Below are 24198 nucleotides of genomic sequence, written 5' to 3'. Positions count from 1 at the left end.
TCTGTCTCTATGTATGGTAATGGTGAATTATGTGACCTTATGAATAACAGTTCTGAACTTAGCCTTATCTTGAGGGAACCTCACCATCCCAACACGTATGACCCATTGCACAGCCAATGTAATCAATCTATCTTATCTGGGATTTTCCTCTCTTGCACTGACCTCCTACCCCTCCAAGCATTACAGCCAAAAGGAAGTAAATTTGGCTGATATTCTAGAAATCATTAGTTATTGGAATGAGTGAGTGGACCAATGCTAACACTGTTGTTAAGTATCATTGAGTACACTATGACTCCCAGTGACCCTTCAGTTAACAGATTGAAACCTAGCCCTGTCCTGTACCCACTTCATGGTCTCTGCCATGCTCAAACTCCTTGTTCCAGTCACTGTGTTAACCCTCCCTGTAGAAGGTCTTCCTCTCTTTCATTGATCCTCTGTATTTCTGAGTAGGGTGTAATTTCATGCTACAGGGAATATATAAAAACACAATAAGTAACAGCCATGAGGAAATAGGTTCAAGCCTGAAGATTAAAGGAGTTATGCAATCAAGAAAATAACATAAAACAAAACATAACATAAAACAAAACAGTTCTTACTCTGTTTATTATATTGATTTACTATAGAAGTATTTAGGTTGTAAAATAAGATTTAAAAACTCACTTTCAGAAAAGAGATATTCCTCAATTTTCTCAATTCTTGGATTATTCTAGGTTTTTGGAGCACTTATCTTCAACCATAAATTATTTTGTATCATTTTCCATTCTTATGACATTTACAAGTCCAATTATTTCTTTAGGACAAATTTCTCTTTAAAGTACTCATTATTATGAATGTAGATCCCTGGGGAGAGAAAGTAGAGTTGTATAATTCTTACTACTACATATTCTCATTTTGTTATTGTCCTAAATTTCATTTAACTACTATTTTTCACAGATAGCATTTTGCATGATCATATGGTATAATTCCTTACCTTACATTTTAGATTAGAAAATGAATACTCCTCTTTAAGAAGTATAAAACTAAAGAAAACATTGAAAATGAAGCATAAAAGAAATATCACCAGAATTTAGTAAACCAATTATAAATATTTTTTGTTTCTGATTACTCATAACAACAATACTCTTTGTCCTTTTTATATAATATTAAAAATATAGTGTCTGACCTTGGAAGATGTGATTTAAATCTTCTGTTTAAAAGTAAAACAAGAGGATGAAGTTTAAGAATTTCTAGGTATAATAAAATAATAATAATAATAATAATTTCTAGGTATAATAATAATATAAAACCATTATTGTAGAATGAATACGAGGATCCAAGGCAGTATGTGGAGGGAGAGGGTGGAAATAGAGGGAAAGGGTAGGGTGTTAATCATAGGGTTGCACAATTCGATGGGTGGGTGGGGTGAAGAAAATGGGAAGGATCTTTTGTGAAAAACAATTTATTCAAACTTTATAAATAAATCAAAGTAATATAATTTTTAAAAAAAGACTGAATCACAGCTATTTTAGTACTATTTGTGAGCATAGACATGGATTAAAAGAGTGGAAAACAAAAAAGAATCTCTAGGTAATTCATTCCATAAAACATTGTCGTAGTGTACCACCATGGTGTTAGAGCAAATGGAAGAACATCAGGAAACCTCTTCCTGGGAAATTAAAAATATACTTTGTTATTTCAAAACTACATTACTCAGAAGTCTTTTAGAGGTGAAAAAAAAATCAATGTTCCTCATTTTACATCTTGAATATTTTGGTAAAACCTTTTGTATGTACTTTTTTCATTACTTCTGAGTCAGTGGTAGTATTGCAAAATATAGTCTAGGACGAATGGGAAAGAAAGCAATGACACTATAGCTTATGCAGAAGAAACTGTACGTATTTTGTTATATTCTTGATAGTGAATAATTCTGCAAAAAGACTTGAGAAGCACTGCGTATTGATTATGAGCATAGACTTGGTAGCCAAACTACATAGGTTTGAATTCTGATTTACTACTTCCAGCTTTGAGAAATGCTTTTTGCAAGTTATTTAATTTCTTACTGGCCCTGTTTCCTGACATTTTAAATAGTGATTGAAACAGTATCTGCTTCATCAGGTTGTTAGAAAGATCACATAGTTGTATAATTTTTATAAGAGTGCTTGACAAACAGTAGACACTGTTATGTGTTACTTAGTTCTTGTGGCCTGTTGGTAGGGAGCTGCACCTCCAACCCAAATGCATGCAGTTCAAACCCACCCATTGTGTGGAGGGAGAAAAATGGGTAAGCTCTACCCTTGAGATTTCCTGCCTGTGGTGTGAAGAATTTAGTGTTCAAAATGGCTTTTCTAGCCATTGAATTTGACTTTGCCATATGGATGGGTAGGAGTATGCAAATAGGGCATGTTAGCCTATCCACAAGTGGTGTAGCTTGTCTTACCAGTCGTCAAGGGGATTGACTAGTTTGCCAATAAAACTGAACAAATCCAGCAGGAGAGGAGGAACCTCACCACCAGAAAAGAGCAAGCAAGAGAATGCAAGTTATCTTTCAGGACCAGAGCAGCCAGCCATAGCAGCTGAAGCAGAGGACCAGAGACCCAGCATGAGACAAAGCTGACCGTGGGACTGCTGTCCCCCATGGAAGCAGAGCTGAGAGCCTTTGCTCAAGTTTGTAGGAAAACTAGAGGACTGGGGTGAGGGGAGAGGGGGCTATGTGGAGAGCCAGAATTTTTGGCAGGCCTGAGAATTTTGTAACACTGGCTTAAAGTCATGAGGCTCAAACTGAGGTGCCTGAGAGGACATTGTGGAAGCTTTCCTGACTGAGTGACTTGTATTCTGCTATTAACCTGAATTATAACCCCTTGACTTCCCCAACATGGTTCTTTGTGGTCTGTGAGTTATCACATTCTTTTTTGGACAAAGTAAAGCAGTAACATTGGAGTTGAGATGAGTAGAAAGAGGTGCGAGAGCGTGGGGATATGTCTGACCTCATGGGAATTGGTTGTGTTATTGATGCTGTTGATGGGGACAATTCCCATTTGTAAAGTTAATAAAGGTCAGATATGGCCACTTTCATGGGACCCTTGCTCTTTTTTATACAGCCTCTGAAAACTCACTGGAGGTTCAGCTAAAAGTTGGTTCTGATTCACCGTGTACTTGGCAGTGACAGCACAAGTGCTTACCACTAAGCCACCAGGGCCTCTTTTGGGATCACTAAACCCTCTACCATAAAATCACGTTCTGCTCATAGCATAGCTCTATAGCACAGAGTAGAACTGCCCACGGACTTACCAAGGCTGTGCTCTCTTGGAAGAGGTGCAGCCAGAGTGTTCCTTAAAAGCAAGGATGGTGACCCTTCATCTCACATACTTTAGCTTTTTGTCAGGAAGGCCTGATTCTTGGAAAAGAATATCAGACTTGGAAAAGTGGAGAATCAGAGAAAGAGAGTAAAATCCCCAACGAGATGGGTTGACATGAAGGAGTAGCTCTAACAACGGGTTTAAGGACAGCAGAAAGTGTGAGAATGGTATAGGATTAGGCAGGATTTCATTGTATTGTTCAGAGCCACAATGAGTAGGAATCAACCCAACAGCACAGAACAGCAACAAATCTTTACTGAAACAGTCGTTTTTATCTTCCTCCCAAATAGCTGATATTTTGGCTACAAGTCACTTTATCACCAGCACCAAAAAGGATCCTTCATGCAGGAACCAAAACCCACTCCCAGAGTACTGATTTCAGACTCACAGTGACCCTACATGGGGTTTCAATGGTTGCATGTCATGGAGAAGACTGACTAGCTTTCTGCCATGGAGTGGTAGGTGGATTTGAACTGCTGAGCTTTTGGTTAACAGGATAATATGCAACACACTCTGCCACCAAAGCTGCTTTCTTAAACTAAAGTCTAAATGAGAACAATATGCATCTATTCTGACTTCTGTACAAATTAGACTTAAAGCCACCTAAGAACAGATTTCATTCATAACTCCAGGACTGCATGTCCTTAAGTCTAGGAGAGGTTATGAGACTATAAGTACTACAGCATTTTACTATAAGGGAAGACGCTAGAGGAGAGGTATTCCCCAGAAAGTCATCGTTAAAGAATGCAGCATAACCAGGTGCTGTTAGCATCAGTTGAGCTCCTGGCTCCTGAGTCATTGCACTGAGCAACCCAGGCTTAAAGCTACACCCAGACATTTAGCCAGGAACCTATCATCCTCTTTTGTTGTGTTTTTTTTTTCTTAAGGAAATTTGAGACTATTTTGTATTTCTCAGGACAAAAAAGACTCCTGCTTGGAGTGACTAAAATCTTTCTGATTCTCTCTTCCACTTGCTCTTCTCCAATAAATACATTTTCTAATGCAAATGGTAAGATTAGAAAACATTACAGAATATATTGATTTGGAATTGTTTCTGATTATTAGAGATGTTATTGCCTGATTTTTAAGTTTTTTCCTTATCCTGTAGTTACTTGAGAAGCTGTTTGTTTATGGATGTGTAAACTTCACAGATTTGTGGTGTCAGGCAAACTTTGAATTTTATTTTCACTTTTCTGCTGTTAGGTGATATTTCCTAACTTCCCTGTATCTTGTTTCTTGCATTTCCAAACAAAAAATGTAAGAGTATTTTACTTGATAGAAGTTTTTGGCAGACAAGATGGTGGTGGATTCACACAGACAACATAGTCTAGTGACTGGACCCCAGTGAGCTCTCATAAAGTGCTCAAGAACAGGGGTAAAGTTTAAAGACTAAAGTACACTTGACACAGGTCATGGTATTTCCAGTGGCTTTCTGTGCATGGTTGGTGAAGAGTAAGTATTTAATAACAGGGGTTGTCAAAAGAGCAAACAAATCTGTCTTGGCAGAAATGCAATTCGCATGCTCTTTTAGAGGCAAAGATGATGGCATTTCTTTTCACATAGTTTAAGCATGTTGCCCGTCATGAAAAAAAAAATGACATCATTGTGGAGAAAGAGTCGTTGAAGGAGAAGAAGACCTTCGGTAGGATAGATTGGCACAATGATGGCAGGAATGGCTGTGAGCCTATCAGAGCTGATGAGAATGATACAGCTTAGAGAAGTTTCAGATCCATTGTTCATAGGACTACTATGAGTTGTAGTTTACTCAACACTACCTAACACAACCATAACCAAAAAACCTCACACGATAGCACTGTGGTTGGTTGAGAGATTGATCTAAGCATAAGAAACATACACGCAGGTTATACACATGGATTTCACGTGATGGGATGCACAGGAATCAGATTGATTACATTTGTGGAAGGAGAAGCTCAATATCAGAATTAAAAACTAGGCCAGGTGCTGATTGTGGAACAGACCATCAACTCTTCATATGCAAGTTCAAATTAAAACTAAAGAAAGTGAAGTCATACCCACAGGAATAAAAATTTGACCTTGAGTCAATCTCCCAAGGATTAAAAAAACCAACTCAGGAATAGAATTGAGGCTTTGTGTACTAATGAACGAAGACCAGATAAACTGTGGTAAGATATCAAGAATATCATTTATGAAAAATGCAAAAAGTCATTATTAAGAAGAAAGAAGAAGAAGAGAAGACCAAAATAAATGTCAGAATAAATTGTGAATATTACACTAGAGCACCAAGAAGCTAAAGCAAAGGGAAGAAATCAAGAAGTTAAGGAGCTGAATACAAGATTTCAAAGGGCTGCTGGGGAAGACAAGGCAAAATATTGTCATGAAATGTGCAAGGACCTGGAGTCAGAAAATCAAAGGGCCAGACTCGCTCAGCATTTCTTAAGCTGAAGGAACTAAAAGATAAATTAAAGCCATGAGTTGTTGCAATGCTTAAGGTTGCTATGGGCAGAATATCGAATAATTCAAGAAGCATTAAAAGAAGATGGAAGGAGTATACAGAGTCATTGTACCGAAATGAATTGGTTGACACAGAAGAATTTCAAGAAACAACATATGAGCATGAGGCAATGGTGATGAAGGAGGAAGTGCAGGCTGCTCTGAAGAACTTGGCAAAAAATAAAGCCGAGGAATTGATGGAATACCAATTGACGTATTTCAGCAAACAGATGCTGCCCTACATGTGCTCACCATGTTGTGCCAAGAAATCTGGATGACAGCTACTTAGCCAACTGACTGGAAGATATCCATATTTGTTCCCATTCCAAAAAATATGTGACCCAACAAAGTGTGGAAATTATGGAACAATATCACTAATATCACACGCAAGCAAAATCCTGCTAAAGATTACCTGGAAAACTTGAACAGTACATTGACAGAGAACTACCAGAAATATAATAAGGGTTTAGAATAGGTCATGACACTAGGGATATTATTGCCAATTTCAGATGGATCTTGGCAGAAAGTTGAGAGTACCAGAAGAATGTCTTTGTTTCATTGACTATGTAAAGGCATTTGACTGTGTGGATCACAATAAATTGTGGCTAACCTTGAGGAAAATGGGAATCTCAGAGCACTTGATGTTGCTTATACAAAATCTATACTTGAACCAAGAAGTTGTCCTCAGAACAGGCAAGGAAACACTGGTTCAAAATCAAGAAAGGAGTCCTGTCCCCATACATTTTCAATCAATGGCAGAACATATCATTTGGGAAGTAGGACTTTATGAGGGGGAGTGTAGCATCAAGATTGGAGGAAGAATTATTAACAACCTATGACATGCAGATGACACATTGCTTGCTAAAAATTAAGAAGATCTGAAGCACTTGATTCAGTCAAGAACTGTAGTCTTCAATATGAATTGAAGCTCAACATCAAGAAGACAAAGATTCTCACCACTGAGCCAACTGGCAGTACCGTAATAGATTGAGAAGAGATTGAGGTTGTTAGCAATTACAGCTTGCTCGGATCCACAATCAACACTCAAAATAAAAAAACAAATTGCATTAGGAAAATCTGCTGTCATGGAACTCTCTAGAGTGCTGAAGAGCAATGATGTCAGTCTAGATAAAAAGGTACACTTAATCCAGGCCATAGTTTTCTCAATTACTTGTTATGGTTCAGAGAGTTGAACAATGACCAAGGATGACAGAGAAGAATAGATGCCTTCGAGTTATGGTGCTGGAGAAGTCTTGAACATATCATGCTCTGCCAAGGTCTATCTTGGAGAGGGAGAAACCAAGGCTCTTTTTGGAGACTAGGATTTTGAAGCTCTCTTGCACTTACTTTGGGCACGTGGCCAGGAGAGATTGGTCCTTGGAGAATGACATTATGCTCAGAAGGGTGGACAGACAGTGCAGGAGAGGAAGACCCCAGAGGAGATGGATTGATACAGTAACTGGGGAAATGTGGGTTGGTGTGTCAGAGTTAGTGAGACTGACTGAGGAAAGGGAAGGATTCAGATCTGCTGTACATAGGGCCTCTATAAATTGCAGGTGACTCAATGGCACATAACAACAATAACATACTATTATGGTAGGTGTGGAAGCAGGAGTGGCATCCACTTCCTAAATAATATGCCTCAGGAAACTCTATGAATTTTGATAAGTGTCGACAGTTGTAGAGGGGCTTCAGGCCTTTTGTTCATAGGGTCGCTATGAGTCGTGCTCAACTCAAAGGCAATTAACAACAACAACTGTCATTTTAGTTTCTTTTATAGGATTGTTTTTCAGTAATTTAAATAAAATAGAAAATAATGTTACTGCAATTGCTGACTTTTCAGGTTAGTTTTCTTCAGGGAAAAATTACTTCAACACAGAGAAAATCTTTCTATTGACTTAGCAAATAACTATTGGATTTCAGATACTCTTGGGCTGAGACTAATATTAACTCTAAGTGAGTTGTTGACTAATTTAACTGGTATTTTATGTGAGGGTTTTTGTGTCTTTTTTAACCTTTCACTATTTCTTTTGTTTTTACTTTCTTTTGAATTACTTATATCAGTTGAGGGAGTGGCTAGAGAGAAGAAAAAAAAACCCACCAAAAAAACAGAAGCATGATTTGGTTAAAACAATTAATAACTGCAAATTAGAAAAGTCACAACATTTTGTTTTGACATAATCCTGCAGAGGATCAGAACTCCATTACCAAAAGCTCTGGCTGGTACATATGCTTGCATGTCTGAGTGTACACCGGAGGAGTCTCTCCTCACAGTTTCGCGCCCTCTCGTGGTAGTTCTAATAATTCCACTTTGTAGTCCCCACACAGGAAATGCCTGGTTTTACTTCAGTTACCAGAATCCTTTTACAGGAAGTTAGGTGTGGTCTTTGAAGGAGAATTAAAAAAAAAGAAAAAAAGAAAAAGGGGAAAAAAAAAGCATGATGGAATTTTAGCTGCATTCTTCTTGGTACCAGTTTATCATTCCCAAACTCTGGGTATAAAAGATTCTGCAGGGGTAATGTTTTCATATTCTTCTTATGTTTATTCTCTGTGATGCTTCTCTACCTTTACAGTAGAATCCTTGGGGAGTCTTTCATTCTAAAGCTGCTGGCTGCATGTTTTAGCATGTGTCTTCTGTTAGAGCATCCAGGCATGGCAGTTTCTACCCCCGCCCCGGAGTGTAGGGACCATCTTCAGACCAATGCCTGTAACTAGGCAGAAGGGCTCTCTGGGGATGGATGAGGGAAAGCAGAGGTGTTATGGAGGCACTAAGATTTGAGAGGGGAGTCTGCTCCTATCATCTCATTGCAGCCCTGCTGGTGTCTGAAAGGTGTGTTTCAAAAGAAAATTTTATGGAAATATTTCCGTGGCATATGCTATTTTAGATTTCCCTCTGTTTTGTCTGGCATGAACTATGGAAATTAACTAAATATTAATGCATTTTACTCTTAGGGAATGCATTTTGTATACATTAATGGGAACTCTGTAGTGCAAGGCTTTAAATGGACTGACTTTTTAGAATGAAGGGAAATATGGACAAATGAATTGGTGAAGATGGTATTCAGGAGTCAGGCATTTGGATGATACTGTTTTTAATAGAATACGAAGTCCTGTTGCTAGTTAACGATACCATGTAAAATGATTGATGTGCTATGTTGAGCTTTATACATCAGTATAGTATCAGTGGAACACAATTTATGTTATAAACAAGATGCACATTATAGGAGTTTCTTTCGAGTGATAAACTACCTTAAACTTCTTCATTTCTTCAAATCTAAATTCTGAAATGGCCACTCTGACTGCTAAACTAGATTTATTTTTTTCTTTCATGAAAGGGGCAATGTTGAGGGGGAAATGGGTTCTTGCCCCACTATTTCCTAAGCTACTGGAAATCGGTTCATTTGACATGCAAATATACAAGCTAGCAGCAGGTTGCTAAGCCGGGGGCCCAAGCTCCAGACCTCTGACGTGGGTGACTTCCTGCTCCTTTTGGCATGAGCTAGGTCCCTTCCTGTGCAGTTCCACCACAATCAGGCATCCCCTGCACCTTCCCCCGCCCTTGCATTCAGCTGTGTCTACCTGTGCTTCCAAGGCCTGGAGTTTCAGAATCTCTAGAGCTCTTTACCTGCTATGTTGATTCCAAGTAAGCTTTTAAAAGGTAATAAAACAGGCCAAAGGGAACGTGAAAGGAAAACGTGCAAACCCCTCATAAGCCTGTATTCTACAACTCTAATTGATTTTTTCATCTCTTGTTTTGAATCCCTGACATTTTTTTTTCTCAGAAAGGATTCTGAAAAAGATGGCTGCCAAAATATTCACACAAGTAAAATAGCAAGCATAAACCAGTATCCTTCATTTCCAAGCTCTCAACTGTGTATCCCCCCCCACCAAGTAGCACAATCACTTAAAACATTTTGGGTGTAGGAGCTTAGATTACCTCATAAACACCTACTGAATGTGTGTGTGTGAGAGAGCGAGCTCCATGCAAGCAAATGAAGACATGCATGAGAACTCCCTGAATGATGAACATAGCTTCACTTTTAAAAAGGAGAGAAATCCTGGCTTGTGTGTTTTATCTCAAGTGTCATGTCATTGCCACAGTTACCTTTTACCCTAATGGATCTCCCTCTCCTTGTTTCTATAGCACTTTCTTATGCAAGGAGCTAAACAGTGATTAAAGGAGCAGGATGAAAAGATGGCACAGTCAGTGCTGGTACCCCCAGGACCTGACAGCTTCCGCTTCTTCACCAGGGAATCTCTTGCTGCTATTGAACAACGCATTGCAGAAGAGAAAGCTAAGAGACCCAAACAAGAGCGCAAGGATGAAGACGATGAAAATGGTCCAAAGCCAAATAGTGACTTGGAAGCTGGAAAATGCCTTCCATTTATTTACGGAGACATTCCTCCAGAGATGGTGTCAGTGCCCCTGGAGGATCTGGACCCGTACTATATCAATAAGAAAGTGAGTGCTTAGTCAAGTTGCCTTTCCTTGACCTGCTTGTTTGTTTGTTCTCTGGGCTGGTCTCTAGGTGTCTGATGAAGATTGTTATGTCTCTTCATAAACACTTTATGTTTAAAGTGTCACTAGGGTACTGAGTGGGTCTGATCATGCAAGGAACCCATGAACTTGGAAGTTTCTTAGAAGAACCTGTCTAATTTTACAGGCAGAAAACTAGAATGTTGCAATGCAGGAATTGGAGAAGGGCAAAAGGCCATACTCCTCCTTGAATACTAATTATGTTCCTAAAGAGTGAAAGTGAACCCCAGTTGCCTTAAAATGTGATAGAGCAAAAGAGAAAATGATGATAAATAGAGTTTCTGTTTTGGTGAACAGTATCTAAATATCTCCTTACAATCTCTAGAAACACTGCCTTGATGTTCAACTCTTTTATGTCTTCAACCAGTAGATTTTTGCCCTTTCTAGGATACTTTACTAAAGACAACAGGTAATGAAGCAGTTAATGTGGAAGGGGGAAAAAAAGAAAGAAAGAAAAGGGTCTGATCAATGAATGCAGGTGGAAAAAAATTCCCTTGAGGAAACAACCGAGGAATAAAAACTTTAATGTTCTATGTAAACTATAAATACTGTTAGCAACAACTGATGTTAAAGTGTTTTGAATTCCTGTAACACTTCCCATAAATTTTCTTCCTGAAATCTTTGTGCCACTTATCAAATGTAAGAGAATTTATGGTGCTCAACAAGAAATATCGCATCATTGTTGCATACGTTGGTAATTAGTATGTTACTACATTGTTTTGTGGTGCAATATTTTCAAATAATGGTCTCCTCTTTCACTTAAAAGTTCTTCAGTGTACATCCTAAATTCTGTTTTATGTGTTGTGTTTTCTTTTTCAGACATTTATAGTATTGAACAAAGGGAAGGCCATATCTCGATTCAGTGCCACCTCTGCCCTGTACATTTTAACTCCCTTCAACCCGATTAGAAAACTAGCTATTAAGATTTTGGTACATTCATATCCTTTTTTTTTTCAGTTAACCACTTAATATAGTGTTGCCAATTGACTAGACTGTTGCATAGGGTGTATTTCAGAATATATGTGAGCAGTGTTATTTACCTTTCCTTTCCTCTTACCCATAGTGCATAGAGTGTGCAATTGGAATCATGGGTAAGTACACGATTTTTCCTGACCTTTGAGTTTCTTCTTTTCCTGACTTTTTTTCCTACTCTGCTCCTTTATGAACTGTTTGCTCCACACACACCTTCTTCGTTTATACCTACAGCATTAGCCACTCTGTCTAATGTCATCAAGTCAATTCCAATCCATAGCTACATCCACACCTTCCTCATTGGTTTTGACCCTTTTACCTGTCTCTCCTTTTTACATGTCTTCACTCTTACCATACTTTATAATAAATACTAGACGCTCATTCTTTTTTTTTAAATTTTATTAGTTTTGATGAACACTTACAGAGATTTTGGATTTCCATTCATTCATTGTTGTACTTTTCTCCCTGCCCATCCTTTCCCCGCCCCCCCCAGTTTACTCCTCCTTTTGAAAAGTAAAAGAAAAATTCCTTCATTGGTATACAATTCCCCTCCCCAAGATGCACTCCACTATGCAACCTTCATTCTGGACTCTTGTGATAACCATAATACCCAATCATATATCGCTTTTGAACTGTTTTCTCCCTCATCTGTTTAAATGCAGTATACATACTTTATCCAGTTTTTCCTCAGTCTTACCCCAACCCTGATGTCAGTCCCATTCTACAACAGTGGTACAATGCAGTATTTTAGACGCTCATTCTTGTTGCTACATTTCTGTTTGGAAACTATACATATGTGATTTGAATTTTATAATTTTATGTGTTGTGATCTAATTGATCAAATTTTATTTTTACTCTTTATATCAACATTTGAAAACTAGAGTTAATACATGTTTAAAAAATCTTAACTGTAGAAACCCCAGCCTGTCAAGTATGTCTTAAAATTCCTTATAGACCAGCATTCTACTAGCTCCCCTTTTCCTTTTTTCCTCTCATCTTTCCTTCCTCCTTCTAGTATTTGTACCAGTGTTTCTTTTAAGAAATGGGTTCTGCTATAGTTATTGCAATAGAGCAATTAATGTCTCTTGATCACCATCTACTGCCTCATTCTATTTTTCATTCTTCTTATTTGATGTAACTAAATTCTGGGAGTTGTCTTTATGACACATTGGTGAACAATGGTAATTTGGCTTACTCTTGGAATTTAGGTAAAATAGTTAGTGAAACATACTTTGGAAAAAGTTGGAAACATACTTTGGGCATGGTGCAAGGAGGAACAGTCCTTGGCGAGGGACGTCATGCTTTGGAGGATGAAAGGACAGTGTAAGAGAGGAAGACCTTCGATGAGATGGATTGATTCAGTGACGAAGGTGTGTCAGAGACGATAAGGTTGGCTCAGAATAGAGCAGAATTCAGAGCAGTTGCATGTAGTGTTACTATGAGTTGCAAGTGATCTGACAGCACATAACAACAGCAGTTAGAAATGAAAAGTTTTATTCTAGGCAAAGGATAGTCGTTTCCCTGACAGCCAAGCCTGAAAAGTACAAGGAGTATAAGACTGGAAAACTGTAATTGTGCCAAGAATGAACTAGAGATAAGGAAAGGGGGGGGGGAATTAAGTAAATTTTCAGACAGAACGGTATTTATTGGTTGGCTTCCGCTAAAATCACTTTGAAGATTTCCATGGCATGATAAGCCCAGAGCCTGTTCTTGTAGTGCTCACCAATGCCAGTAACTTGACCAGATATTTGAATTAGGTAAGGTAGAAAATTCAGGAGTTCTGAACAGAGCAGATACAAAGCATGGCCCCAGAAATGTCCAGCAACTTAAAAAACAAGGTCCATAGAGGTGGGGCATTCTGGAGTTAAGTCTACTTTTAATTTCCCCAAGTTTTTCATAGAAGTAAACATATTTTTGTTTTATATTCATGTTTTATGGTATTATAATTTATCACAAATTAATTTAATACTGTTTTCCTACCACTGTTTGTTCAACTAATAGAACTAGTTATAAAAAAAGAGCAAAAGTACCATTGAATCAGTATTATAAATAGAGAGATTGTGAGTGTTTATAATAAATCTTTGCACAAATTATTATTTTAAATCATTATATGTGCCTTATGTAAACATTGGGACCCTAATGGCATAGTGTATTAATCTGATAACTGAAAGGTTGGCAGTTTGAACCCACCAGATTAGTTCCTTCCATAAAGATTTACAGCTGATTTAAACTCAGTTGGGGGCAGGGTCGTTGAACTGACTCAGATGCAGTGGATCTATATAAACATAAAATTCATTTGTGAAATTATATGGAAAACTAGAAATTTACCCAGATTCCGTGTTTGTAGTAGGCAGTGAGAGAAAGTACATATTGAATAAAGAAATGACTATTGAGAGGTTAGAGAATCAGCTACAAGACAGGTGACATAGGGGAGATTTGGTCACATTAGAAATCTCTCTTTTCTTGTCCTAAATCTGAATGATCACATGACATTAGGAAAGGAAAATTGCATTAAGGAAAATGTCACTTAAAAAAAGAAAGAAACTTTTGTGAGGAGATAATCTATTTCTCTGAAACGCTCATCACAATCATAATCCCTACTCCAGAAAAACCCTGGAAGGTTCACAGAACCTGAAAACCTCCATTTCATACCCTGTGGAAAAGAGACATAAGTTCCTTATTGTTGTTGTTGTTGTGTTATATAGAGTTGGAACAGACCCATAGCTGACCCTCCAGCAGGCAGTTAATTTCATGGGAGGAGATTGCCTGTCCTTCTCCCAGATAAGGTCCTTTGACAGTATAAAGTGGTTTGCGTTCTACATGTCTGGAAAGGTGGAGGGTCAGTGAAAGAGAATAAGACCCTCAACGAGTTGGGCTGCCACAATGAGTGAAGCAAAGAACTCAAGGCCATTGGCTATGATGAAGATGGCACAGGATAGAACAGGGTTCAGACTGTTTGTAGAGTTTAATGAGTAGTACTCAACTTGATGACATCTAACAACAACAGCTAACTGAAAGGCTGAGATTTCAAACCCACACAGTGGCACTGCAGAAGAAAGGGCTAGTGGTCTAGTGATGTAAAGATTGCAGCCAAGAGCCTACAGGGCTCAGGCCTCCTCTCTAACATGTAGGGCTGCCGCGAGTCAGAAAGGACTTGGCAAACTCGTTTGCTTTTCATTTTGTCTTGTTTTGGTTTTTAATATTAAAGGGATAATTTGGATCAAAGAATTTAAGCCCTGGAGCCCTCATTTGCATCCCTAGTCCTCCATGAATCCACACACGACTTGGCTTTTGAGGGTTTACATTTAGAACTCAGAAGAAACATCCTCTCTTTGGGGCAAAGTTCGGTGACCTGCAGGGAGCAAGTTGAAATGTCAAGCAGTGTGCCAAGCTGGACTGCTGCCTCTGCCAGTAGGTTACATTGCTTGCATTGCCTATAGGTGCTAAATTGGTCATAGCCACAGATTTCTACCATAAAAAAAGAGTGTCTGCGGTTAGGGACCTCTCTAAAGTACTCAAGAGCAACGGTGTCTCTCTGGAGACTAAGGTGGGCCTGATACAGGCCATGGTTTTTGCAATCACTTGTTATGCATCAGAGAGTTGGACAATGACTAGGGAGGATAGAAAAACTGATGCCTTTGAGCTGTGGTGCTGGAGAAGAGTATTGAATGTACCATGGACTGCCAAGAAAACAAACAGATTCATTGTAGAGAGGGTTAAACCAGACTGCTCCTTGGAGACAAGGATTCTGGGGCTTTGCCTGACATACTTTGGACATGTTGTAAGGAGAGACAGGTCTTTAGAGAGGGACATCATACTGGGTAGAGTAGAGGGACAGCGCAGGAGGGGAAGACCCTCTATGAGGTGGATTGATTCAGTGACTGGGGTAATCAGGATGGGTGTGTCAGAGGCAATGAGATTGGCACAGGATAGAGCAGGGTTTAGGGCTGTTGTACATAGGGTCGCTATGAGTTGCAAACGACTCGACGGCACATAACAACAACAACAGCAATCGAATTAGACTATCACATACAGTTCACCTTAGCATAGACATGAGAAAAGAAAAAGCAGATGGATTTGTATCTGAGACGGAGATATCCTTCATTCTCTGTCTATGGCAGTGACAAATGGGTCAGAGGTTCTTATAGACTCAGATAATACGGGAGACTTTACAACTGGTTTTCCCTGTGGTTTTTGTCTTTATTCCTTAAAACACATACCTAGCCTCAAGTCCTGCTTTTCTGACTTTACTTTAACTTAAACATTTTTGGGAAGAGTCACAGTGATTTTGGCAAAATTTGAAGGTTTTTCTTAATTTTAATTCACAAACCAGAGAGTGTTCCGTAAACCTTACAATAGAGAAGTTAGTATTGTAAACTTGTTCTGATAACTTTATTTTCAGCAAGTGAAAAACTAAATCGTTTGCCATCAAGATGATTCCAACAAAATGCCTGACTTTCAAAGGGAGCTGCTATCTTCATTAGAAGCTATGAATATCAAAATAGCTTTGTTTCTTTAATTTGGCAAAAAGGAAGTTAAATGCATGTTTACTATATATTTTTTCCAAAGCTTAATTTTTACACTGAAGATGCTTTGATGTGATTACTATATTGCTTTGAATATTAAATAAAAATAGTTTTATTTTCAGCATTGCAAGCAAGTTAAAAACAATCTATCTGAAACTTTCCATCAAACTTCAAGCTGTTTTCTGTTAGTTTTTATTATTGTAACTTAATATACACATTCTCCTCCTTTATTTTTACATTCATTACTCATACATTCATTCATTAATTTGCAAATATTTATTGAGTGATAGTTTCCTAGGCATTGAGATGCAGGACTGAAAGTCAAAGTCAATGTTTATATTCATGTATGTGAGCGCATGTGTGATTTGAGAGGAGAAAGATAAAAGATCATGTCAGCCAATAATAAAAGTCCATGTAAAAGGGAACAGTGACAAGGAAACTTTTATATAAATCATGCAAGTTCTGTCTTAAAAATTTCTATAGAAATCTTGCAGAAAAGTGTGTGCAATGGAAATAGGAAGTATGAAGGTAAAGTATAAAGGTGGATGTGCACTTAGGTTGTTCAAGAGTCTGCAAAGAGCTAGAGTGACGGAGGTCAGTGAGAGTGGAGGTCAAGGGCTGAAGTTAGAAGCCTGAGAAGGACCCTGAATGTAGCCTGGGTGATATTAGGGTTGGTGATGTGAGGGTTTTTAGCAGAAGAGTGTAGTAATCTGGCTCCTGTTTCAAAAGGATCACTCTGACTGCTGTCTGGATAATAGACTGCATTGTGCACCAGAAGTCAAGGGAAGAAATGGAGCAGGCCTTACTATAGGACTGAGGCAGGAGATAAAGGTAGCTTGGACTATAGTGGCAACAGCGAAGGTGGTAAAATGTCATAAATGTGCATGTCTGTTGTACAGACAGCTGCTGCGATTTACTGTGGCATATGTGGGAATGAGCTAAGGATGACTCCCAAGTGCTTAGTTAAGAAATTAAAAAGGAGCTGTTGTTTACTAAGTTTGGGAAGATGGAACAGTTCGGCGGGTATACTGAAGAGCTTGAATATTTTAATTTTTAGACTCCTGATATATTCAGGGAGTTCTCGTGGCGTAGTGTCTAAGGAATTACACTTACTAACCCAAAGGCTATGCTTCTCTGGCTGTTGAGATCCATCAGTTGTGCACAAGAGCAAGATGGGCAGTCTCCCACGTGAGTTAGAGCCTTGGTTGGAAACGTGATGGACCGTCGGCTATGAGTTGGAACCAACTCAAGGACAATGAGAAGTGAAAGAAGATATCTGAAGGATGTATTGAGGAACTACGTGTAGATAAAGTCTCTTCTTATGTACCGTAGAGTGGGAACCGACCCATAGCTGACTATCTGGAAGGTTTTCAGAGGCAGTTAGTGGCACGGGAGAAGATTGCTCATCCTTCTCCCATGGAACAACTGGTGGCCTTGAACCACATACCTTTGGGATTGCAGCACAGCTTCTTGCCAATAGGCCATCAGAGTCCCTTAGATAAAAGTCTAGGGTGAAAATAAAAAGGTTGGAACTGGAGATAACACTTTCACAGAGGTGAGTGTAGAGATGAAATTTAAAATTTCGAAACAGTATTATGGCTACAAAGCCAGTCCAATATCACATGACTAATGTTATCTCTCTACTGTTCACAAAAGATAGGAAAATAAAAACCCCTAAGTTTTTAACCAGAAAGTCTATTAAAACCTTACCTCTGAGATTTACTTACTAGCTCAGTTGCCTTGAGCAAGATTATTACAATTCTTCTTTTTTTTTCTTTTTTAAGATTATTACAATTCTTTGAATCTGTTTCTCTAACTTTAAAATTGTGTCCATAATGTTTCTATCAATAAGAAAATCTCTGTTCCTTGTATCGTGACTGCTATGTGATACACGGCAGCTGTAACACATGCAGGTTGAGCAGCAACTGCTGCAGGTAAGCAAAAATAAATCTCTCAGACAGCGTAAAGAATTCTACACCAATCTTATGCAAATCACCATTCTGTTCTGGCTTGGCTTTGCACACCAAATGCTTATAAAGCGGAATGTGGAGCTAGAAGTGATCAAAATATAATGTGGTCAGTCCCAACCTCCTTATTTTGTAGATTAATTCACAGAAGCCTAGAGGTTCTCTGTGTTTTCTATGACTACCCTTTACATCCATAACTGAGTTAGGACTCAGACCAGCTCTCCTTAATCCCAACCTGGCGGTACTCTGCATTTTTTTTTCACCCAGTAAGAGAAAAGTGATTTCTAAACCTCAGATATAATGATAATGAGGGCATTATAAGCATCTATATGCCTATGTATTCCAAAGATTCTTTCAGTGGCTCCAACTTTTAATTGATTAATAAATGTATTTCTTAACTCATCCCAAATTTATATGGTAGCTCTGTGCAAATTTTGTGCTGAAATCATTGTTTTCTACATCACTGAATGCACCATCAAGAATCATGAAAAAAGAAAAAAAGAATTATATAGAAATCAGACACATCATGATTTTCCTTGCAAAAACAAACCCAAAAATACCCTAGGCAGGTATAGAAAAAGAAGGAACACCTGGCAATTGGCTTTTATAAAATATTGTAGCGAAGAAAAAACAATGTGACAGTTTTTCTCTGTAATATATGAGTTCACCATAAGGCTTAGGATATAGTCCCAGGAAAATGAACTATTTCAAAGAATATAGAAAAATAATTGCCCACGAAGAAAACCAGAGTGTTGAGACCTTGTAAGAGCAAAAGGAAGAGAATGTAATGAAAGACAGAAAAATCTACCTCTGTCAATTTCTGCAGAGAAATGAACTCAACTGAGAACTCAAAATGATCCTTTTTTTTTTAGTGGCATGGGGATATTTGCTGCCGTTATAGAAAAGCTCCAGGAAGCTTGTAGGTTGAGGATGTCATTGATATAGGAGGAAAAGCAAAACTATTTTTTTAAGCAGTTGGTGAAATGGAAGAAAGACAGTGCTGTAAATTTTACATGAGGTTGCAGCTTCTGGGAAATTATTTTTCATTTTCCCCAAGTATATTTATGTATTTAAAAAAAATTATCTACGCAGTATATTTAAATCTTAATGGAAGATACCAGTAAAGTGGGAGTCAATGAAGATAAATGAAAGAAGAGATAAGAGGTTACTGGCGCTTTCTGGAATGGTTGGAGGTGCACAATGTATGAGTGGAAGGACTAGACATTTTATCTATCACAACAGAAAAGTGTCAGGGCAGAGAGTCTGGCGTGGGAAGTGGAGACGTACCAGTATGATACTATCTTTTCACAGTGTGAAATGGACAGTGAAGTCATCTGTGTGAAAAAGAGGAGACAGAAGAGGTTTGGAGGTGAGAGGAGATTGGAAAATATTTGAAATCAGTTTTGCAGAAGGTATTAGAAGAAAACAAGTAAAGAAATGCAGGATTGTGTTCAGGACCTAGAGATTGGTGACTGAATTCGTAATGGTGCAATTTTCTCCAGTAGATGCTAACAAACCAGCAGATTTGGAGGATCCTCTGCTTAAACAACAATTAACATGTTATCTTTCATTTTATCCTGGGCTTTATTTACTTTAACTAAAGTTAAATCAGGTTGTAGTGCCCTCAGGTGGTTGATCCACATCATTCATTTGTGACTGTTTTCATGTGGATGGTTTTGGGAAAACTGAGAATTAATCATGTACATTATGTCCTTGACAGGGGAAAAAAAATAGTACTTGGACTAAGCCATTTGCAAGTGAAAAGAACTGACTTTCTGTATGAGCACACTGTTCACCCTGCACTGTTGAGTAGTTCTGCTCTTGAAGTTGTGTTGATATTGTGATGTTATATAAAAGAAATATGATGATTCAAAGCAAAACTAGTGAGAAAGAAAGAAAAACTCACTGTTTGGATTTTTAGAACGATTTCTAAATTCTCATTGATAAAGGCCCATTATTTACATACTTGTAACTTGAATCTTCATTGTAAAGGGAAATATTTTCAGTTACCTTACTATGGAAGGAAAGCTTTTCAATTACCTAATGACTGATAATTTTCTTAACCAAATTTTGTAGTTGGTTTTCAGTATAAATCAAACTATTCTACCCACAAAAGTAAAAATGAATCATTAGAAACAAGCCAGGTGCTTGTGTTTGGTAGTGTTCTCTATGGTTCAGAAATTTTTAAAAGCAATTTACTGAGCATCTCCTAAATCCTAGGTACTTTTAAGTTGTGGGGATCCTTAACATATTTTCTCTAAGTTGATCTTAGAACAATCCTGGGAAATATTTACTCCTTTTCTCATTTGTTTGTAGCCAAATAACTGAGGTTCATGGAGTTAATTAATTTAGCCAAGGACAAACTCAAGAGATACCAGTGCAAACACTAGCCATCTTCTCCTATAATTTAGAACCCTATAATTAATTAATTATAATTTATTATACACTCCTCTTAGAAAAGCCATTATTATAAGGCATTCCTCCAGTTTGTTCCTTTGAATGGATTTATAGTGTATTTGATTGATTAATTCCTTTGAATTTTTGCCGTAAGGTTTACCTACACGCTGAGATTGCAGTTCAGTTGTTCAGCTGAGTCTGTTATTTAAAAAACTTTAATTGATAATATTTATTCACCAGTTCACCTATTTTCTTGCCTTTAACACTTTTTTTTTTTAGTAAGGAACCTTAACACTCAGCTGCTAGCTGAAAGATCCATCCCACAGGAGAGAAGACCTGGCAATCTGTCCTCATGAAGGCCTGCAATCTAGGAAAACCTCAAGGGCAATTCAACTGTGGGTCACCGTGAGTTGGAATCGACTTGGCTACACACAATAACAATAACAACCCTCTACATAATCTCAAAATAGTTGAAGTCATGGCCAAAATGGTAACAAACCCCCATATTAAAATAATTACAGCATAAAAATTCCAAGTTTCATGGTGGTGAATGACATGATAGTGCATGAATGTAAGATTTGTCATTGACTTTTATATTCCTTGACAATATTCTTCACTTTATTCAATGTGCTCATTATGTGCACCATTCTGACCAACTGTGTATTTATGACCATGAGTAACCCTCCAGACTGGACAAAGAATGTGGAGTAAGTAGAAAGTGAAAAAATATCTTTCAATATTGACATTCTTTTTCTTTTTCAAATTGTGCCTTTAACATTTTGAGAGTTCATTCACTTATCTAGCAAGCAGGAGCGCTGGTGGCTTAGTAGTAGGAAATTGAGCTGTCAGCGTAAAGGTACATGGTTTGAATCCACCAACTGCTACACAGGAGAAAAATGGGCAGTCAAGTTTCCTGAGATTTACTGGCTCTGAAAATCCACTGGGTGGTCAGCTATGGGGTCCGTTTTGACTCCATGGTACTCACAACAACAGCTAACTATTTTAAGCCATATGCTGATACAAGTTCATGACTACCCGCTCCCAAGACAAAACTCTGTGACAGTTTCTCCACTGCACTGCTTTAACTGGAAATACTTAGTAGCCTATTATCTTTTTTCTAAGTCTCACACTTTTGAAGTGCATTAGTGATACCAATATCCTCTAGTGAAACTCATACATAAGTTGAATGTTCCTTTTCTCTTGGCTGCAATAGTGTTCTGCAGCCAGTTCCCTGGGATAACGACCACTTGCCATTTAGGGTTATAAATTCGTCTTCTCACTGAAACAATTAAACCAACTCATAAGGACACTCTGATGGCCCAATGGTAAGAAGTTGTGCTGCAATCACAAAGACAGAAGTTCAAATCCACAAGTTGCTCTGAGGGAGGAGGATGGGCAGTCTCATCTGTGTGATTTGCTACCTCTGGAGGGTTAGCTATAAGTTTGTTCCGACTCAATGGAACACAACAACAACAACAGTCACAACAAATGCTTTCTCATGATCACTTTCATTTGCTGTTGGAGCAACAAAATCATTGCCTTCTCTTACACTAACAACTCATTGCCATTGAGTGGGCATCAACTCATAGCTGACCCTCCAGTGGATTTCAGAGGCTGTAAATCACATGAGAAGAGATTGTCCATCCTATCGCAGAGCCACTGGTAAATTTGACCCGCCAGGGAGCTTTTGGGGTAGGAGCATGACTCCCTATAAATTAGGTTACCAGATTCCACTATCCTTGTACTAAGGCATGGCTAAATAAAGACTACTATATGCACCTAATCGAGCTCAAATGGCTTAGTGGGCAAGGTGTTGCACTGCCAACTCAAAAATGCTTTGACTCCATCAGCTGCTCCTTGGAATAAAGATAGATCCTCCCATGCAATTTACAGCCTCTGAAAACCCAGCTATGAGTCAATTCCAACTCAACAGCAATAAGTCATTTTATGAAATATGTGCCTATTTTGACTCACAAATTCCATTTAAGTCCTACAAATTCATGAAGGACTTAAAGACACAGGAGAGGTGTCCTTCGAAACCTGAACTATTTCACTAGTATATGCTTCATGATTTTTTATGGTGGATAATTTATGAAATTCAAATTCATTTTTGGATTAGTATCTACTTGCTGAAGTCTTTTTATGGCAAAAATATTTTCTAATGCACTAGACTGGATGCAAGTATATTGTAGGTTGTTGTACTTGTATCCATTGAGTCAGACCAACCCATAGCTATCCCTCCAGCAGGTTTTCAGAGGCAATTAATTGCATAGGAGGCGATTGCCCATCCTTTTCCCTCAGAGCACCTGGTAGACATGAACTGTGTGTGCCTTTGGGGTTGCAGCACAGCTTTGGGCCACTAGGCCACCAGTGTTCCCTGTATTGCAGATAGTACCTCATATCAAAGCCATATAATTTGGATACTTCATATCAAGCCATATAATTTAGATTCTTAAATTAGTTAATGTGGACAATACAACATTCACTTAGTAAGAATATCTTTCAAATTGGAGTGTTTATTTCTGTTCAAAACTCTTGCTGTGATATGATAGGGATACTCACATGAATGAAGACCTTGAATTTTCATTTGTTTCTTAAAATCTCCTTTAAAACTTATGTGTGAATTACCTACGAGACCTTAAAACTGGCTTGGATGTTTTCTCTCAGGTACACCTTTACAGGAATTTATACTTTTGAATCACTTATTAAAATACTTGCAAGGGGCTTTTGTTTAGAAGATTTCACATTTCTACGGGATCCTTGGAATTGGTTGGACTTCACCGTCATTACATTTGCGTAAGTAGCTTACATTTTTCATTGTCATAAAGGAAATAATTGATGGGAGCTTACTCTCTATTTATCGTTGGTGATTTCCTTTGACAGAGAAAGCATTTTTTCTGTAGTTACCTTGTGAATTTAGAATATTTTTGGAGAAATTAGGAACTATCATTTTAAATTGAAGGCTTTTGCTTTCAACTTCAATTGTAAAGTAATGGAATAACATTTTCTCAAATAGCAGAAATTATGGTGGCAATGTTAATTGTCTGAGTATACAATGTCAGTAGTAACTGAGAAATCTGATGGCAATAATCACTGAAATGAAAAAGCTTTAGATGAAAGACCAATGTAGACTTGGAGTTCCCAAAATTCTGAATAACACTGATTTAATTCTACAGGTATGTAACAGAATTTGTAAACCTAGGCAATGTTTCAGCTCTTCGAACTTTCAGAGTCTTGAGAGCTTTGAAAACTATTTCTGTAATTCCAGGTAAGAAGAAACTGGTATAAGGTGGTAGGCCCCTTATATCTTCAACTGTTTCTTGTGTTCTGTCATTGTGTTTGTGTGTGAACCCCCTATTACAGATATGTCACAGAGTTTGTGGACCTGGGCAATGTCTCAGCGTTGAGAACATTCAGAGTTCTCCGAGCATTGAAAACAATTTCAGTCATTCCAGGTGAGAGTGAGGTTAAACACCGAGGCTGACTTTAGCTGCATTGGTGCCAAAATCACGCTTTTTGGGGCCGAAGCTTTGATGCTTTGTCACATATTGCAAATAAATATGTCAGAAAGCAAGAATCAGTACATCAGATTTCAGATGGATTTGATTCTTTGCTTTTCACTGCTTTAAAACCGTCCTAAATCAGCCTTTGAGTTTAACAGGTTGTTGCATGAGGCATTTGCAGTGACAGGCTACATGGTTGGCATCTTATAGCATCAAGCTTTTCGCATAGAAGCTAAATTGAGGCATTTAAACTGATGCAAATTTAACTGTTTAGGTGTAAAACGGATTTCTTTTTTTTTTTTTTTAAAGTGAGGTAAGTTAAAAGAATACCAAGGAATAGCATGAGTCTGCATGGAGCTCTGTTGTCAGATGTCTTCCTTCTTTAGCCCATACTCAAGCTTGTAAAATACATAAATACATGACCTCCTAAGCCACTGACTTTACTATTTCCCACTCCTCTGTTCATATGGACTTTGCAAAAAATCAACA

General features: G+C 38.0%; 1 protein-coding gene across 5 annotated transcripts in view; it reads left to right on the top strand.

The window, feature by feature from the left end:
• SCN2A (sodium channel, voltage-gated, type II, alpha subunit) overlaps positions 1 to 24198 on the top strand; it is a 172805-nt gene that overhangs the window by 59635 nt on the left and 88972 nt on the right. Inside the window, exons 1-6 of one of the 5 annotated variants that reach the window (XM_006879341.1) lie at positions 8026 to 8322; positions 9952 to 10269; positions 11164 to 11282; positions 20824 to 20913; positions 22874 to 23002; positions 23570 to 23661. In XM_006879341.1, the coding sequence (XP_006879403.1) occupies positions 10003 to 10269; positions 11164 to 11282; positions 20824 to 20913; positions 22874 to 23002; positions 23570 to 23661 (697 nt within the window). In that variant the 5' untranslated portion in view covers positions 8026 to 8322; positions 9952 to 10002. Of the gene's footprint in view, positions 1 to 8025; positions 8323 to 9951; positions 10270 to 11163; positions 11283 to 20823; positions 20914 to 22873; positions 23003 to 23382; positions 23475 to 23569; positions 23662 to 24198 lie in introns of those variants that run through there. The other 4 variants (XM_006879342.1, XM_006879343.1, XM_006879344.1 and 1 more) reach the window with 4 other exon arrangements.

Source organism: Elephantulus edwardii, unplaced genomic scaffold (assembly GCF_000299155.1).
Source record: "Elephantulus edwardii isolate Elephantulus edwardi_28Jun2011 unplaced genomic scaffold, EleEdw1.0 scaffold00003, whole genome shotgun sequence".
Taxonomy (NCBI): domain Eukaryota; kingdom Metazoa; phylum Chordata; class Mammalia; order Macroscelidea; family Macroscelididae; genus Elephantulus; species Elephantulus edwardii.
The sequence above is the reverse complement of the archived record's forward strand: the minus strand, read 5'-3'. Positions and strand labels throughout refer to the sequence as shown.